Source organism: Loxodonta africana, chromosome 15 (genome assembly GCF_030014295.1).
Source record: "Loxodonta africana isolate mLoxAfr1 chromosome 15, mLoxAfr1.hap2, whole genome shotgun sequence".
NCBI classification, from domain to species: Eukaryota; Metazoa; Chordata; class Mammalia; order Proboscidea; family Elephantidae; genus Loxodonta; species Loxodonta africana.
Genome location: NC_087356.1, coordinates 73,943,469 through 73,963,135, shown reverse-complemented (window position 1 = coordinate 73,963,135; position 19,667 = coordinate 73,943,469). Strand labels below are relative to the sequence as shown.

The window sequence follows — 19,667 nt, the reverse complement described above, 5'->3', positions numbered from 1 at the left end:
GCTAGACAAAGAAATAAAGGGTATTCAGATTGGTAAGGAGGAAGTAAAGCTATCACTATTTGCAGATGACATGATCGTATACATGGAAAACCCTAAGAAATCCTCCAGAAAACTACTGAAACTAATAGAAGAGTTTGGAAGAGTCTCAGGATATAAAATAAACATACAAAAATCACTTGGATTCCTCTACATCAACAAAAAGAACACCGAAGAGGAAATAACCAAATCAATACCATTCACAGTAGCCCCCAAGAAGATAAAATACTTAGGAATAAATCTTACCAAGGAAGTAAAAGACCTATACAAAGAAAACTATAAAACTCTGCTACAAGAAATTCAAAAGGACACGCTTAAATGGAAAAACATACCCTGCTCATGGATAGGAAGACTCAACATAGTAAAAATGTCTGTTCTACCAAAAGCCATTTATACATACAACGCACTTCCAATCCAAATACCAATGTCATACTTTAAGGGAATAGAGAAACAAATCACTAACTTCATATGGAAAGGAAAGAATCCCCGGATAAGCAAAACATTACTGAAAAAGAAGAAGAAAGTGGGAGGCCTCACCCTACCTGATTTCAGAACCTATTATATAGCTACAGTAGTCAAAACAGCCTGGTACTGGTACAACAACAGGCACATAGACCAATGGAACAGAATTGAGAATCCAGATATAAATCCATCAACGTATGAGCAGCTGATATTTGACAAAGGACCAGTGTCAGTCAATTGGGGAAATAATAGTCTTTTTAACAAATGGTGCTGGCATACCTGGATATCCATTTGCAAAAGAATGAAACAGGACCCATACCTCACACCATGCACAAAAACTAACTCCAAGTGGATCAAAGACCTAAACATAAAGACTAAAACGATAAAAATCTTGGAAGAAAAAATAGGATCTACCCTAGGAGCCCTAATACAGGGCATAAACAGAATACAAAACATTACCAAAAATGATGAAGAGAAACCCGATAACTGGGAGCTTCTAAAAATCAAACACCTATGCTCATCTAAAGACTTCACCAAAAGAGTAAAAAGACCACCTACAGACTGGGAAAGAATATTCAGCTATGACATCTCAGACCAGCGCCTGATCTCTAAAATCTACATGATTCTGTCAAAACTCAACCATAAAAAGACAAACAACCCAATCAAGAAGTGGGCAAAGGATATGAACACACATTTCACTAAAGAAGATATTCAGGCAGCCAACAGATACATGAGAAAATGCTCTCGATCATTAGTCATTAGAGAAATGCAAATTAAAACTACGATGAGATTCCATCTGACACCAACTAGACTGGCATTAATTCAAAAATCACAAAATAATAAATGTTGGAGAGGCTGCGGAGAGACTGGAACTCTCATACACTGCTGGTGGGATTGTAAAATGGTACAACCACTGTGGAAATCCATCTGGCGTTATCTTAAACAGTTAGAAATAGAACTACCATACAAACCAGAAATCCCACTCCTCGGAATATACCCTGAAAATACAAGACCCTTCACACAAACAGATATATGCACACCCATGTTTATTGCAGCTCTGTTTACAATAGCAAAAAGCTGGAAGCAACCAAGATGTCCATCAACGGACGAATGGGTAAATAAATTGTGGTATATTCACACAATGGAATACTACGCATCGATAAAGAACAGTGACGAATCTCTGAAACATTTCATAACATGGAGGAATCTGGAAGGCATTATGCTGAGCGAAATGAGTCAGTTGCAAAAGGACAAATATTGTATAAGACCACTATTATAAGATCTTGAGGAATAGAAAAAACGGGAAAGAACACATACTTTTGTGGTTACAAAGGGGGGAGGGAGGGAGGGAGGGAGGGAGAGGGCTTTTTATTGATCAATCTGTAGATGGGAACTGCTTTGGGTGAAGGGAAAGACAACACTCAAAACAAGGAAGGTCAGCCAAATTGGACAGGATTAAAAGTAAAGAGGTTTCCGAGATAAAATGAAAGCTTCAAAGGATAGCGAAGCAGGGGCTGGGGTCTGGGGAACTTGGTTTGAGAGGACTTCTAAATCAATGGGCAAAACAATTCTATTATGAAAACACTCTGCATCCCACTTTGAATTGTGGCACCTGGGGTCCTAAATGCCAACAAGCAGCCATCTAAAATACATTAATTGGTCTCAACCCACCGGGAGCAAAGGCAAAGGAAGAACACCAAGGTCACACGACAACTAAGAACCCAAGAGACAGAAAGGGCCACTTGAACCAGAGACCTACAACATCCTGAGACCAGAAGAACAAGTTGGTGCCCGGCCACAATCGATGTCTGCCCTGTCAGGGAGCACAAGAGACAACTCCTGAGGGAGCAGGAGACCAATGGGATACAGACCCCAAATTCTCATTAAAAGACCACACCTAATGGTATGATTGCGACTAGAGGAATCCCAGAGACAATGCTCCCCAGAACTTCTGATGGCACAGGACAGGAACCAACCCCGAAGACAAATCATCAGGCATGAAAAGGACTGGTCAGTGGGGGGGAGAGAGATACTGATGAAGAGCGAGCTAATTAAATCAGGTGGACACGGGAGAGTGTGTTGGCAACTCTTGACTGGAGGGGGGATGGGAAGATAGAGAGAGATGGAAGAAGGTAAAATTGGCACGAAACGAGAGACTGTAAGGGCTGACTCAATAGGGGGAGAGCAAGTGGGAGAAGGGAGTAAGATGTATGTAAACCTACATGTGACAGACTGATTGGAATGGTAAATGTTCACTTGAAGCTTAATAAAAATTAAAAAAAAAAAAAATAAGAATTGGGTTCTATCTAAAAAAAAAAAAAAAGTTTGCCCAATCTCCAATCTAATGCAGAATGTTAAACTTATTTGGAAGGAAGAGAATGAGATATCTAATTAATTAGGTCACCTTTTAATTGAATTCAAAGTGTTAGATGTGGAAATTTTAACAGCTGGTATCCTAGAGGTTGAGAACATTTTAAAAAATCCTATAGTTAGCATTAAATGTTTCTAAAACCTGAGATTATTTTAGCTATATGAAAGATATCATTGAATTTTGGCTGCATAAGGAGTTTCATCCACTTGGAAGATTACATTCTTGACTCCATTCCTTCTTTTTTACTGTACAAATATGTCCTTGGTTACAGAGAGCCAATGCACAGAGCAGATGGGGTGTCTGAGTCCATTATATGTCTACGAGCAATCTGAAGCAAGGACAGTACAACTTCTTATAGTTCAAAAGCTCAACAAATTTGGTTTCTATTTAATTGAGTCAAGGTCTTACTATTTTGAAGGAATATATTTTCATTTCCATTGGTGTACATATTGCCTAGTGTTTTTTTTACTACAAGTGTAAGATGTTTTAGTTTTGTCAGGTGGCAATAAAGTAAGGGAAGAACTCCCTTCTGAAGGCATGTGGAAGATGAGTCACCCTAGAGAGCCTAGGAGTCAGGGCTAACCTAGCCACCCAAGCCAGGTGTGTCTTGGTTATTTATTAGCCTCAGTATTGAGTGAGTTGGGAGCTAAAGTCATTCCTTAGACAGGAATAGGAAGTCCATGGGTGGTCCATAAGAAAGGCCTGGCTTACAAACAGAAAGAAACAAGGAATCACAGTCAAACTAACAAAGAAAAGTCTAGGAACATGGTATCCAATGACAAGACTTATGTGTATGTTAGTGATATTTGGTCTAGCTATTGGCCTGGAACAATAGTTGAACTTATCATTCATTATCACTCCCAGACCAAACTTGTTCTATTCTTACATTCTCACTCAGCAGGTGTCACCACCATCTACATAGATATCCTGAGCCATAATACCATTGGTCCCCAAGCCCCCTTCAGTAAATAACCCAAGCATCTATCCCAGATCCCCACTATCATTGCCTTAGTTTATCCTCTCAGTGTGCCCTTTCTGGTCTATTGTCAAGGCCTTCAGATGAGTTTAGGCCACTCACTGAGTTCCTATTTCCTGTCTAAGGACTGCCTTTAGCTTCCAGTTTAATTAATATTGAGATTAATAAATACCCAAGCCATCCCTAAATGTCTCCCTGCATATAGTTTTATCTCCCGTAAATCCATCCCTCCCTTGCAAACCTGATCATGCCTCTCCAGCTTAAAATATTTCACCATTCCACACTGCATACGTGACTAAGTTCAAGCTCTTTAAAATGGAGTACAAGATTTTCATGAGCTGTCCTCTGCCCACCTTTTCGGCTTCATATTTACCCTTTTCCTGCTTGACAATTTTTGCTCTTGCATCACCAAACTCTTAATTTCTTAGCATGTACAGTGCTGTCTCTAGCCTCTATACCTTAGCTCACGCCATTCTCTCTACTTCCCATCCCTTCTCGCCTTTCCTCTTTATCTAGCCAGCTCTTACTCAGCTTTTAAGACCCAGATCAAGCATCATTTCCTCTAAGACAGAAACCCCCAAACTTTCTCAGTTCACAGAACCCTTAGTGTTTAGCAGGTCTTACATGGCACCTTATCTTAGTCACCTAGTGCTGCTAAAACAGAAATACCACAAGTGGATGGCTTTAACAAAGAGAAGTTTATTCCCTCACGGTCCAGTAGGCTAGAAGTCCAAATTCGGGGCACCGGCTCCAGGGGAAGGCTTTCTCTCTCTGTTGGCTCTGAAGGAAGATCCTTGTGATGCCTCAGTCTTCCCTTGGACTGGGAGCATCTCAGCACAGGAACCTCAGGTCCAAAGGACGTGCTTTGCTCTTGGTGCTGCTTTCATGGTGGTATGAAGTCCCCACGTCTCTCTGCTCACTCGTCTCTTTTATATCTCAAAAGAGATTGGCTTAAGATATTACCTAATCTTGTAGACCTCATCAATATAGCTGCCCCTAATCCATCGTATTACATCATAGTGATAGGATTTGTAACACAGAGGGAAATCACATCAGAAGATAAAATGGTAGACAATCATACAAGGGAATCATGACCTAGCCAAGTTGACAGATATTTTGGGGGGATACAATTCAATCCATGACACACTCGCAGGCCAAAAGAAATACCTGATAGTTCTGTTTAATAGTTGGATCCAAACAGCTTCATAAGCATTCATGTCCTAACAACTTAAGAACCATTTGAAAAAATAATACACATACATTGAAAGAGAAACGTTTTTATTTCATTCTTAAATAACCATAATTACTTACTGATGGGATGTGTGCACCTGCTGGGCACTGCACAAGTTCTCTGACCTTAGAATCAGAATGGAAACTGCCACTCTCATTGCCTGATTTCACGTGGATTTTCATGGGGTACTTGCTTTTTATGGCAGCAATTCCGGAACCCCAGCTTCACAACGCTATGATGTCCAAACGAACGTAGCACAGCCTAGTGCTGAAACTGTGAACTGTCTTGAGCTGGTAGTTTATGTGATGTCTTATAAATGTTGAGTATTGCTGTGTGTATTTCCTTTAAACTTTTAAAATATCCCGTGACATGCATTCGAGTTCACCAGGGCATCCCATCCCAGGGTGCCTTGGTGCACAGTTTGAGAACCTAAGCTCTAGGCCCTTCCCTTTACCGAGTCAGAAACACCTGTTCTGCACTCTCTTAGCATATCGTGCTCATCTCTATCATGGCTTTAAAGTCTTGGCATTGTAAGAATCTGCCTGTGTGCCTATTTCTTTCTCCGAGGCTGTGAACCCCTTATGGGCAAGGGCCATTTTTTCCTCCTGTTTGTATTCCCAGTGGTAATACAGTACCTGGCATGCAGTAGGTCCTTAGTGAAAAGGAACTAAACTGAACAGGACCATCAGAGACCACAGTGGAACCCCAGAGAACCAGGGTGGCTGCGGAGGGAGTCAACCTGGATGACAGTTACATACACAGGAAATTCCATTCAAGCACAAACCCCGTGGTTCTGTGAGGAAGTGCGAATCCTGCTGGACCTGGAAATAAGACCAGCCTGAATCTACTCAGTCAGGCCTGAATAGAGTCAAGGCAAACAACCAGCCAAACCTTGGATCAGACTCCGTAAACTCCTACTTGATTTTGTTTTTGGTTTTCGTTTGATTTCCTGGTAAGAGTTCCTTAGGAGGAAGAGGGGAAAAAGAGAATAGAAGGAAGAAAGGAAAGAAGGGAGGGAGCAGGGAGAGAAAGGGAGAGAGGTAGGACAGGAAGGAAGGGCGGGTGGGAAGGAGGGAGAAAGGAAAGGAGGGAGGGAAGCAATAAGGGAGGGAGGGAGAAATGCTGCTTTGTCTCAGCCCAAACTAAGAGGAAAGAGATTTCTCCTTTCCAAACCTTTTCAAAGTTTTGAGGGCGTTTCTGTGGCCCTGGTGGTTGGATGGAGTTGTGGTCCTGGATCCGGGCCAGCCCCTGAGCCTAATAATCGATGTTGCTGAGGACAGACAGTGGGAAGAATCCCAGCTGGGAGCAAACCAAGACCATCAGTGGGTGCTGGTTCCTCCCCCTTGGCTAATTCCCTCACAGCTGCTTGCATGATTGTTTGATTAGCCATTGTTTTTATCTTATTTGTGCTGTTCTTCCCCCTTTATTAGCAGGCGTGAGAGCTTGCATCATTTGTTTTTCATATTCTGCCAAGGATGAACCCTAGACAGGATTGGGAAGGTTAGGACCTGAATCAGAAGCCAAATTTGTTTGCACATGACAAAACATCTACAGTTCACAGGTCCTACCGATTCTAACCAAGACAGACAAAAACTAAATCTGTTGCCATCGAGTCGATTCTGACTCATAGCCACCCTATAGGACAGGGTAGAACTACCCCAAAGGGTTTCCAAGAAGCAGCTAATGGATTCGAACTGCCAACCTTTTGGTTAGCAGCCAAACTCTTAACCACTACACCACCAAGGCTCCCTAACTAAGAGAGTTCAATTTAAATAACTAATTGCTATAATTAGTTGCTCTAATCCAATGTTGTGGTATAGTGGTTAAGAGCTATGGCTGCTAACCAAACGGTCGGCAGTTTGAATACACCAGGTGCTCCTTGGAAACTCTATGGGACAGTTCCCTTCTGTCCTATAGGTTCGCTATGAGTCGGAATCGACTCTGCAGCAACGGGTTTGGTTTGGTTATTTTTAATAATCTGATGGCTGGGCTACTGGCCTTTCAGTCGAAGAGGATCCGCCTCCTTTATCTGCTCAAGGTCCCAAGCAGCCTGTAAAGTCAAGTCTCTGCCAGCTTCTGAGTCACTGAGGGTAGCCGATGTTCAGGCCCAGTCTGCTGTTTGAGGTCCACCCCACACACTCCCACTGCCCTTGGCAGTGGCCCCGCTGGATGGACCAGGGAGGTGGGTGCTCTACAGCACCAGTCTTTCCTCAGCAGGGCGGAGAGGGGGAGACTTGTTCTACTGCTGCCCATGTTCAGTCTGTTCTGTGGGCAGAGTTGTAGGAACAAACCCAACCAAAATCCTCACCAGCCTGGCAGCGGGTGAAGGGGCAGCAGGGCTCTGCTGAGGCTCCTGACCCTGGGGAAGAGATGATTTGACCCCTCCTGGGACCCCCTGCCTAGAGACACACAGGCCCATTTCACGTAGGTAAGACTAGTCTTATTTTGAACAAATTAAGAGGAAACTACAACCAATTTCTAGAAACTTAAAAAAAAACTTTTAAAGTTCATTACTTTCAGGAAGTTCTGTGGCAGCTAGCTGCAGCTCTCTGGGCTGTTGTTGGGTGCTGCTAAATTGACTCTGAATGAGAGAGACCTCATGTGACAGAGTAGAACTGCCCCGTAGGGCTTTCTTGGCCGTGGACTTTGCAGAAGCAGATCCATTGCGTGACCAGGGCTCCTTCCTTGGGCTGTAGCCAAAGCTTATTGTATTTTGGTTGACCTTCACTTATTGAAGGTGCATCCGTTATGAGAGCCTTCCATAGAATGAGGACCTCTCAGGCTTATCTTCTTCAGAGAGAATTGCGTTTCCCTGAATATTTCATCATAGCCCTTATCACCCAAACTTTTAATTATCTTTCTCAGTTTTTTCTTTGAACCCTCTACAAAACTCATCTTTTGCGTTAGAGAGAATATAACTTAATTGGATTTTTTGTTATCAGAGGATACTCCTAGTGCATTAAGAGAAATAAACGTCAATAGTTATGGTTTTCATTGGGAGAAAAGGGTAGAAAAAAGAAATTGGATCCTTTATATAAATAGCCCATCATCTGTACTACAAATGAGTTTTCCTTTTCCCCATTGTTTTTGAAACAGTGAGTCCCTCTTTGGTGAATTTAGTCTCTCAGAGATACTAACCTCTAAAAAGACCATCCTTTGTGGGACAAGACTTTTGGATCTGGAAAGAGCAAGACATGTCGCTTCTGATTATCTTGCCAGCTGAAAGGGAAACAGATAGGGCTGGAAACTTGGCAGCAGTCAATTACCTTGTTGAGGTGTGGGGATGTGTCTCTGGGCATCTGGTCTTTGTTAGACTACTCCATCAGCTTTTATTCCAAGGGAATAATAGGAGTCTGTCTTGCCTCTCCATAACTTCTTGTTAGTATAAGTAGGCTTGTCTTTGACAAAGCTGTTCTTAAACCAAACCAAAAAACCAAACTCATTGCTGTCAAGTCAATTCCGACTCATAGCGGCCCTATAGGACAGCATAGAACTGACCCATAGGGTTTCCCGGGAGCAGCTGGTAGATTGGAACTGCTGACCTTTTAGTTAGGAGCCAAGCTCTTAACCACTGGGCCACCAGGGCTCCCTGTTCTTCCTAGGGATGCAGATTTTTTTAGCCTGATCATTTGGTATTTGTGCTTCCATTTCCATGGTAGCCTCTGGGTGGTGCAAATGGTTAAGTGCTCAGCCACTAACCAAAAGGTGAGTGGTTTGAATCCACCCCGAGGTGCCTCAGAAGAAAGGGCTGGCAGTCTACTTCTGAAAGATCACAGCCATTGAAAACCCTATGGAGCACAGTTCTACTCTGACACACATGGGGCTGCCATGAGTTGGAATCGACTCAACGGCAACAGGTTTGGTTTATTTGTTTTTTCCCCAGGGGCCAAAAGGAAGATATATGACTTATTTTTCACCTGTAGAGGAGAGCCGACAGAGCCTGGCCTTGGAGCTGGACCAGGAAATCTGGGCTTTACTCAGCCATCATCTGAACCAGGCTGCTGTGAGTGAGTTACTTCACTTCTTTCCAGCCAAGGTTTCTCCAGCGTAAAATGAAGATGTCAAATCATAGATGACCTCTGAGGTCCCTTTGAACCTGACACTCTGTGAATTCCCACAGCATCATTTGGCCTAATTGCTCCATAGAAGGGGTGGGAAAAGGAAGAAGGAGTTGGGTTCAACAGCTAATCGGAAAGTGGTTCTTGGAGAGAGTGTAAAATTAACTATAATTCCCTCCCATCTTTTCTTCCTCCCAAGGAATCAGTGCAGGACAAAGAGGGTGATCATTTTATTGATCACCCTGCAATGTGTCAGGCACTGTCCAAACTCCTGACAGATTACCTTATTTAATTTTATACCTCACTATAAAGTGGATGTACTGTGTGTCTTTTACCACCAAAACCCACCTCACGTGCCTCAACCCAAATGACTCCACATTCCTCAGGTCTCACTTGAAATGCCACTTTCTAGGTGAGGGTTTCTCTGGCCTCTCGGACTAGGTTGGATCTCCCTGTCCTATGTGCTGCGGGTTCCTTGTGTTTTCCCTTCCTTGGACTTAATGAATGTAATTTAAAAAGTATTTGTTTAATTAATTTTTTCATGCCTACTAGGCATAAAACACCATGAGGGCAGGGAACATATAAGTGTGGTTCATTATTGTATTCCTAGAACCTAGCACAGTGCTGGCAAAATAGTAGAGATACAAGTATTTATTGAATAAACATATGGATGGATGGACAGACGGACAGGTGGACGGGTGGACAGATGGATGGATGGATGGCAAAGCTGGGATATGAATGTGGGACTGTTTAGCTCTGGGAGACCTGTCTACAGTTTCAGATGACTCTGTGTGTGTACGCTTATGCATAAGGGCCTACTGCTCTAAGAACAACCTGGTGGTTACTGACCCACCATTAATAGGGCTTTGAGTTGTTTCTCTAGTCCTGGGAGTCATAGCCGTTCGGCTCCAGGCATGCTCTTTTACCCAGTGCCGCTTGTCCCCATAGATCTCTGTAAAATAGTTGGGGATTAGGGCTCCAGCCAGGAGGTGTTGGTGGTGGAGTTCAGGGAACCAGGGGTAGGGGTAGGGGTGGGGCGCACTGAACTGAATTGAAGGAAACCGGGACGTCATTATCGCATTTAGCTCCGTGTGTCTTAGTATCATCAGCACCACTTTCTAACCTAGTCTGCTGAGGGGCTGCCAACAAGAATGTGCTCTGTAGGGGATCTGGGTCAGTAAGAGTGAGTGAGTGAAAAGGAAGGAGGGAAAATCAAGACATGACAACCTTTAGGGAGGCAAAAATAAAACTCTAATGTGGAAACTGCTGAAAATAGACTACATAGGCTGTCAGTCTGCATGCAAATTCAATGCTAATTGCATGTAAATTAATTACACACCCGACTTCCATCTGCCTTGATCTGACCCTTGTGGGGAAATCCTGTGGGAGGTGGCTCCCCCACACCCAAGGAGTGAGTGGGGCACAGGCAGTCGCTGATGTCACTTCCCTCAAGCTCAGCCCTTGCCACTGCAGTGAGAAGAGCTGATAAAAGGCTAAAAATACTAACAATAGAAATTTGATTTCTTTTCCAGACAAAAAGCCTTGGCTTCCACAGGAGGAAGAAGTGTTCAGGCAGCATGTGACTGGTTGGTATGAAATAAATAAATTGAGAAAATAGCATATAATTAACTCTTGAGTGCATGTGGATGAGCTGGGGTGTACAGTATTTCTCTAATGGACCCTTCCAGGGGACAGATGAGCCAAAAAAACTATGTGACAAACCCATTTATCAAGTCAATTGCCCGCCCCCCTCAGCCCTGGCCCCTGGGTGTCTTTCTCCTTGAAGCTATTTGAAAGAATCCAGAGTATTTCAAAGACAGAGTCCCTATAATGATATCTGCCCTCCTCCAGTCACTTAAAGATACAATTTAGGTGTGGGGATGCTGGGCAAAGCAATTTAGAAAAATTTCCTACTTACCTTCTAGGATATCATGACCTAGGGCAGACCCCCTCCAGAAACTTCCCTTCTCTTTGGAGGCACATGGGTTTAATCGTAGACTGAACTGAAGAGATGAGACCAGGTTGGAATTGTACTAGCGGGTTGGGAAATGACTTGAATTTTGTCTGAGAATGCCTCCTAGAGAGGTGGCGTTAGGATTTGGGGATTTTGTGGGATGAGGATGCAGTATAGCGGGCAGGACAAGAGAGGTCGATGCACTGGGGAGTTGATTATGAGGTGTGAGCTTCCAGGGGTCAGTTTTTAAGGCACAAATGAAAACCCTTCTTGCCGTGCCCAGGGTGTGAAGCATATGGAGGGTGGATCTGTCTCTTTCAGTTCTTTCTTCCTTCCCGTTTTTCTCAAGTGTTGCCTCCTTGACTCCCTGTTGTTTGCAGGTTGTTCTCCCACGTCGGTGACCCCTTCCTGGATGACCCTCTGCCCCGGGAATACGTCCTATACCTCCGCCCCACTGGCCCCTTAGCACAAACGCTTTCTGACTTTTGGCAGCAGTCGAAGCAGATCTGCGGGAAGAACAAGGCGCACAACATCTTCCCCCACATCACCCTCTGCCAGTTCTTCATGGTGAGCTGCAGCCCCCCGGGCCCAGGGGAGCCTGGCTCCCAGGGCCCCAGCCAGCCCCTTGAGACCTGAACTTCAAGTCAGGAGCCTCGCAGAAAGATGGCAGGAATAGTCACAGTCTCCTAGGGCTGGGAGGCCCTGGGTGGTGCAAACAGTTGACACACATGGCTGCTAACGGAAAGGTTAGAGGTTCAAGTCCACCCAGAGGCACCTTGAAAGAAAGGCCTGGTGATTGGCTTCTGAAAAATCAACCATTGAAAACCCTGTGGACCACAGTTCCAATCTGACACACATGGGGTCACCATGAATCAGGGTCCACTCTATGACAACTGGTCCTACAGCTGGACAGAACTTTAAAGGATCATTGAGGTCCACAGCAAGGTTCTCCCCCCAGATCCTCTTTCCTACTACCTGCTGACGCCCCAGGAGCATAGCCACCCAGGTTTGATGTAGCATTCATGATGACAACATGTTCCTCAGGACCCCAGGATAAGACTGACCACTGTGAGCGGGTTCACTGATCTAGTGCCACCCTTGTCCATTGTTACCCTTTCTGTTCTTATGGTAAGGAAAGAGTGAAGACAGCTGGGAACAAGGAATGTAGTCTATAGACAGTGAAAGTTATTGCATTTTGTGGTCCACACATTTTTTCCCCCTAGATCTTTCTAAACCGGGTGCCATTCAGTTGACTTCTACTCACAGCAACCGCATATAGACCCTATGTACGGAGTAGAACTGTGCTCCATAGGGTTTTCAGTGGCTTATTTTTTGGAAGTAGATCTCCAGGCCTTTCTTCCAAGGTGCCTCTGGGTGGCCTTGAACCTCCAACCTTTCAGTTAGCAGCTGAGCCCATTAACCATTTGTACCACTCAGGGACTCCTCAATCTTTCTAGAAAGCAAAGATACTTTATACCTGCCACTTTCTAGGTGAGGTCTTCTCTGGCCCCTCAGACCAGGCTTGGTCTCCCTGTCCTCTCTGCTTGTGGCTCACTGTGTTTCCCTTCCTTGGACTTAGCATGAACGTAATCCTAGCTGTCAGAAAGTTCATTTGATGACTAAATCAGATCCGCCTCGCTGTAACATACCTGCATTTCACCTACGTTAAATCTCTTTAGAGACAGAGAAGAGTAGATGTAGCCCAGTATATTCAAGTGAGACAGAATGGTAGTATTTTAAGACACTTTAATATACTGGTTTGTTTTTCCCGGAATCTCTGTCTCTCTCTTTCTTTTTGGGGGGGAGGGGGGTGGGGTGGGGTGGGTAGGTAAAAATATGTTCCTGAACACCTTCTCTTTTTTTTTTTTTTTATTGTTCTTTAAGTGAAAGTTTACAAATCAAGTCAGTCTCTCACACAAAAACCCATATACTCTTTGCTACACACTCCCAATTACTCTCCCACTAATAAGACAATCTGCTCTCTCCCTCTACTCTCTTTTCATGTCCTTTTCGCCAGCTTCTAACCCCTTCCACCCTCTCATCTCCCCTCCAGGCAGGAGATGCCAACATAATCTCAAGTGTCCACCTGAACCAAGAAGCTCACTCCTCACCAGCATCCCTCTCCAACCCATTGTCCAGTCCAATCCATGTCTGAAGAGTTGGCTTCGGGAATGGTTCCTGTCCTGGGCCAACAGAAGGTCTGGGGGCCATGACCACCGGGGTCCTTCTAGTCTCAGTCAGACCATTAAGTCTGGTCTTATGAGAATTTGGGGTCTGCATCCCACTGCTCTCCTGCTCCCTCAGGGGTTCTCTGTTGTATTCCCTGTCAGGGCAGTCATTGGTTGTAGCCGGGCACCATCTAGTTCTTCTGGTCTCAGGCTGATGTAGTCTCTGGTTCATGTGGCCCTTTCTGTCTCCTGGGCTCGTAATCGCCTTGTGTCCTTGGTGTTCTTCATTCTCCTTTGATCCAGGTGGGTTGAGACCAATTGATGCATCTTAGGTGGCTGCTTGCTAGCATTTAAGACCCCAGAGACCACTCTTCAAAGTGGGATGCAGAATGTTTTCTTAATAGATTTTATTATGCCAACTGACTTACATGTCCCCTGAAACCATGGACCCCAGACCCCTGTCCCTGCTATGCTGACCTTTGAAGCATTCAGTTTATTCAGGGAACTTCTTTGCTTTTGGTTTAGTCCAATTGTGCTGACCTCCCCTGTATTGTGTGGTGTCTTTCCCTTCGCCTAAAGTAGTTCTTATCTACTACCTAATTAGTGAATGCCCCCTCCCACCCTCTCTCCCCTTCCCCCTCCCCCCTCTCATAACCACAAAAGAATGTTTTCTTCTCAGTTTAAACTATTTCTCAAGTTCTTATAATAGTGGTCTTATACAATATTTGCCCTTTTTCAATTGACTAATTTCACTCAGCATAATGCCTTCCAGGTTCCTCCATGTTATGAAATGTTTCACAGATTCCTCACTGTTCTTTATCAATGCATAGTATTCCATTGTGTGAATATACCATAATTTATATATCCATTCATCCGTTGATGGGCACCTTGGTTGCTTCCATCTTTTTGCTATTGTAAACAGTGCTGCAATAAGCATGGGTGTGCATATACCTGTTCGTGTAAAGGCTCTTATTTCTCTAGGATATATTCCAAGGAGTGGGATTGCTGGATCATATGGTAGTTCTATTTCTAGCTTAAAAAAAAAATTTCTAGCTTTTTAAGGAAGCGCCAAATCGATTTCCAAAGTGGTTGTACCATTTGACATTCCCACCAGCAGTGTAGAAGTGTTCCAATCTCTCCACAGCCTCTCCAACATTTATTATTTTGTGTTTTTTGGATTAATGCCAGCCTTGTTGGAGTGAGATGAAATCTCATTGTAGTTTTGATCTGCATTTCTCTAATGGCTAATGATCGTGAACATTTCCTCTTATATCTGTTAGCTACCCGAATGTCTTCTTTAGTGAAGCGTCTATTCATATCTTTTGCCCATTTTTTAATTGGGTTATTTGTCTTTTTGCAGTTGAGTTTTTGCAGTATCATGGAGATTTTAGAGATCAGGCGCTGATCAGAAATGTCATAGCTAAAAACTTTTTTCCAGTCTGCAGGTAGTCTTTTTACTCTTTTGGTGAAGTCTTTGGATGAGCATAGGTGTTTGCTTTTTAGGAGCTCCCAGTTATCTAGTTTTTCTTCTACATTCTTTAGAATGTTTTGTATACTGTTTATGCCATGTATTAGGGCTCCTAACGTTGTCCCTATTTTTTCTTCCATGATCTTTATCGTTTTAGATCTTTGATCCATTTTGAGTTAGTTTTTGTGCATGAAGTGAGGTATGGGTCTTGTTTGATTTTTTTGCAGATGGATATCCAGTTATGCCAGCACCATTTGTTAAAAAGATGGTCTTTTCCCCATTTAACTGTTTTGGAGCCTTTGTCAAATATCAACTGCTCATATGTGGATGGATTTATGTCTGGATTCTCAATTCTTTTCCACTGGTCCATGTATCTGTTGTTGTACCAGTACCAGGCTGTTTGGACTATTGTGGCAGTATAATAGGTTCTAAAATCAGGTAAAGTAAGAGACCTCCCACTTTGTTTTTCTTTTTCAGTAATGCCTTATTTATCCGGGGCCTCTTTCCCTTCCATATGAAGTTGGTGATTTGTTTCTCCATCTCATTAAAGAATGTCGTTGGGATTTGGATCGGAATTGCATTAAATGTATAGATCCCTTTTGGTAAAATAGACATTTTTATAATGTTAAGTCTTCCTATCCACGAGCAAGGTATGTTCTTCCACTTATGTAAGTCTCTTTTGGTTTCTTGCAGAAGTGTACTGTAATTTTCTTTGTATAAGTCTTTTACATCTCTGGTAAGATTTATTCCTAAGTATTTTATCTTCTTGGGGGCTACTGTAAATGGCATTGATTTGGTGATTTCCTCTTTGATGTTCTTTTTATTGGTGTAGAGGAATCCAACTGATTTTTGTATGTTTATCTTGTATCCCGATACTCTGCTGAACTCTTCTATTAGTTTCAGTAGTTTTCTGGAGGATTCCTTAGGGTTTTCTGTGTATAAGATCATGTCATCTGCAAATAGAGATACTCTTACTTCTTCCTTGCCAAACTGGATGCCCTTTATTTCTTTATCTAGCCTAATTGCTCTGTGAACACCTTCTCTTTTGTCGTTCACTCTGAAAATTAAAGTGATTGTCATTTCCTCTTAGTCATCCCAGGATCTTTCTCTAACACATTCCGAGTTTTAGAGACACTCATTCTTTCTTCCAGTACTCTGCAGAGGGTAGGAGGAGGATGTCACAAGCTCATTCTTCCCGACTATAATGAGGGTGGAAGTAGAGTCAACTTTTGATCATCTAAAAAGAATAGAGGAGGCATAGATGATGCAAAACAGTCGAAAGCACGCAGATTGCTTTTGGAATGCTGTCACTCTCTCCTGTCATGTGCCTCCATCCTTCCCTTCTGCTCGACCATTCCTACTGTCTTCTGGCTGGGCTCAAAGGGGCCACATCAGAGCGGGGGGAGGGGGATGAGGTCGTCCATCCCCCCAGCTTAATTCACCAGTTGGATAATCCCGTTGTGGATAATGGGAGTGTGCAGTTCCTCCCCCTTCTCTCAGACAGGAGTGGTGATTAAGTAATTGCATCATCTGCCTCAAATCCCTGGGGAGAGGATGTCGCCTGTTAAGTGGCAGCAGGCATCCAGCTCCCCCACTTTCTGAACAAAGCCTGTTTGTTTGTCCCTGCCAGTGTGAGGACAGCAAGGTGGAGGCCCTGGGGGAAGCCCTGCAGACCACCGTCAGTCGTTGGAAATGTAAATTCTCAGCCCCACTGCCCCTGGAGCTCTATACCTCCTCCAACTTCATCGGCCTCTTCGTGAAAGAAGACAGCGCTGAGGTCCTCAAGAAGTTTGCTGCGGACTTTGCTGCAGAGGCTGCATCCAAAACCGGTGAGCAAACACAGCTGCTAGGCCATCCCTTGGCCCTATGAATCAGTCAAAGAGCTTGGAGGGAAAGGGATGGGAAATTTTTGCCGAGGGATATAGGGTCCTGCAGGAACGGCAGAGCATGACGAAGCTCACCCACTCCCTGCAGCACCCCATCCTCTTTGTTCTCTTTTAAAAACATTTAACGGTTGTTCTGCTAACCTCCTGGAAGGAACATTCGGTGCTTCCTCCTTAGCAGCCAAGTTGCAGGTACATGAATGAGCCCCACGTCTGAACTCTAAATGTATCCCTTTGTAGCACCACCATCTCCTCTCAGCTCAGAATGAAGGAACCTTCCTTTCTTTCTCCCACACTCCTTCCCAGGCAGGTGTTGATCTGGGTCTTACAGTTCACTCGGTGAGCACCAAGGGCTTTGCTCAAGGTGTAGCACAGAACAGGGAGTAGAGTGGAACTACTTAGTATTAAATAATAATAAAACCCAGAGCCAATCCCCTTAAATTTGCTGAAACCCATTAGGACCCTAAGCCTCAAAAGTCTGTCCAAAAAATGTAGCTCCTCAAGATGAGTTCTGCTCATGGTAGCTCTTGGTTCTAGCCAACAGATGCAGTTGGCCTAAAGAGATGCTCATTATGTGTGTTGACTGGGAGGTAGGAGACATGGGAAAGGGACAAAAGGAAGAAGTTTACAAAGCTGACCTGTCAGACAGAGGTGCAGACAAGCTTACTTAGCCTTCCCTGCAGGGACAGACATATTGAATGGGTCAGAGCCTACGCTGGCTCCCTCAAGAATGAAATCACAGTCAGCAGGTATTTACTGGACACCTACTATGTGTTTATTCTTGAGGAATGCCACAGAATATAAGAAGTGATTTCTCTTGGCAGACAAGGCACAGTCCAGCTGGGAAGCCCGATTCAGGCTCTGTGTTATAAGTGTAATAACTGCACTCTGAGAAGAGAGAGGCCATCCAGGGTGGAGAGGCTCCATCTTCGTAGAAGTAGTGAAACTCACATTGGGAAGACGTTGACAAGGAAAATGGAGGAAGGGCTCTTTAGGTGGGAGGGCATTGTGAGCCCAGGAGGGAATGGGCAGGGTGTGTGCCGAGGATAGAGCAAGGACTGCCATGAGAGAAGAGGACCACAGAATCCAAGTATTGAACATAAAACTGGAAGAGACCCAGAGCTTGTCAACCCCCAAATCAGATCAAGGGCCAGAGAGGGGAAAAGACCTGAGGAAAGCCACTCAGTTTGCCCCTTAGTCTCCCAGCTTTTCACCTATACCTCACCTGCCATTTTGCCTTTCTTGCTGTTTTCATCACTAATGCTTCTTTACCAGAAAATCCCCAAATAGGGCTCAGGACCCTAGGAAGGGTCCAGTCAGGGCCCACTACCGCTGAGCAGGATCACAGGGAGGTCTCCACTCTCGGAAGGAACACCAGGCCCTGAAGACACCTTCTGCACTTTGGAAATGGGGTCTCCTCAGGCTCCATTCCAGCCACCTTGTCTTCCCCAGGACTAGTCCCTAGTCACTGACTTGGGCAGAGCCCAACACTTCACAGGAGCTTAATATTTCAGAGAAAGAGCACGATGGAGAGGCAAATGATCTCCTGTCCCTATCCATCTACCTCAGGTTGCACCTCAGAGAAATGGCTTCTTTTCATCCCACAGTAGCTATTGCCAGAACCATTAAAAATCCCTGCAAGAACCAGGATTAATGTTGCAGCCACAAAACCCAAATTCCTTACAAATGAGTAAAGTGGTCTCAGGCAGGATCACGGCCAATTCTTAAAGTGCATGTTGCTTTCCGAATAGGAAAGGGGAAGAGCCAGTTCCTCTACAAGAATCTAAGATCCCTCTCTGAGAACTTAACCAACTGCCTTTCTCTGCCCTTGTGTGGCCCCCTGGTGGTGATTTGGAGAACTGGATGGCTCTGCCCAGGGAAGCTGGCCCAGCCCTGAAAACCTTATCTGTAGTGAGTCGGAATCGACTGGACGGCACTGGGTATAAGCAGTTCCTTAGAACCTAAATCTAGAAAGAGGCGATCATGCCTTTGCCCTAGAACTTACGCCTTGGTATACTTGGCTTTTTGGCAGACTTGATTCCTTCAGCAAGTAGATTTAGTGCCGTCTTCTTTCTATGGGGTTTAGGGAGACTCGTTCATGTGTATTCGTTCATTCAACAAATAATACAGCCTATAACATGCTGAGCACTGCGGGTACAGCGTGAACAAGAGACAAAACCCTTGCCTCATGGGGCTTACATCAAAGAAATGCAACATACCATACGGGAATATTAGTAGTTTAGTGGTAGAATTTTTGTCTTTCATATGAGAGACCCAGGTTCGATTCCCAATCGCTGCACCTCATATGCACGCATCACCCATCTGTTAGGGGAGGTTTGCATGTTGCTGTGATGCTGAACGGGCTTCAGTGGAGCTTCTAGACTAAGACGAGGAAGAAAGGCTTGGTGATCTACTTCTGAAAATCAGCCAACAAGAAGCCTGTGGATCACCACAGAACATCCCCCAGTGCACAACAGATCATGGGGATGGCACAGGACCAGTCAGCATTTCCTCCCATTGCGCATGGGGTTGGCATGAGTTGAGGCTGACTCCAGAGCAGCTAACAACCACAACATAACCGAAAAAGTACTTAAAACCGAAAGACCCAAGTTCTAGCTCTTTTCCAGCCACTGTGACTTGGGCAAGCCTCTTATTTCTCTGATTCCCTAGAGCCCCTCTCGTATCTTCTTCAGTGTTCCAGCTTGGACAGTAGATGATTCTCCCCATTTATAGGATATAAAAGAGAATCGACGGCACTGGGTTTTTTGGGTAAAAGAGAAATAAAAGCCATTTTCTCTTATAAGTAGGCTTCTTTGTTTTGTTTGGGGTGGCTTAGAATAACAGTCTGCATAGTTTAAACCGGCGGTCCTCAACCAGCAGAGATTTTACCCACCCTCCCAGCACAAGTAAGGAGCCCTCGTGGCATGGTGGTTAAGCGCTCAGCTGCTAACCAAAAGGTCGGCGGTTTGAACCCACCAGCCACCCTGTGGGAGAAAGATGTGACAGTCTGCTTCCATAAGGTTTACAGTCTTAGAAACCCTATGGAACAGCTCTCCTCTG

General features: G+C 44.4%; 1 protein-coding gene across 8 annotated transcripts in view; it reads left to right on the top strand.

Annotated features, from left to right (window-relative positions):
- Nucleotides 1-19,667, top strand: part of UBASH3B (ubiquitin associated and SH3 domain containing B) — a 184,506-nt gene that overhangs the window by 127,854 nt on the left and 36,985 nt on the right. For 3 of the 8 annotated variants that reach the window (XM_064268934.1, XM_064268933.1, XM_023558216.2), the window contains exons 2-4: nucleotides 10,667-10,724; nucleotides 11,469-11,655; nucleotides 16,355-16,553. In XM_064268934.1, the coding sequence (XP_064125004.1) occupies nucleotides 10,667-10,724; nucleotides 11,469-11,655; nucleotides 16,355-16,553 (444 nt within the window). Of the gene's footprint in view, nucleotides 1-8,959; nucleotides 9,084-10,666; nucleotides 10,725-11,468; nucleotides 11,656-16,354; nucleotides 16,554-19,667 lie in introns of all 8 variants that reach the window. The other 5 variants (XM_064268932.1, XM_064268931.1, XM_023558219.2 and 2 more) reach the window with 3 other exon arrangements.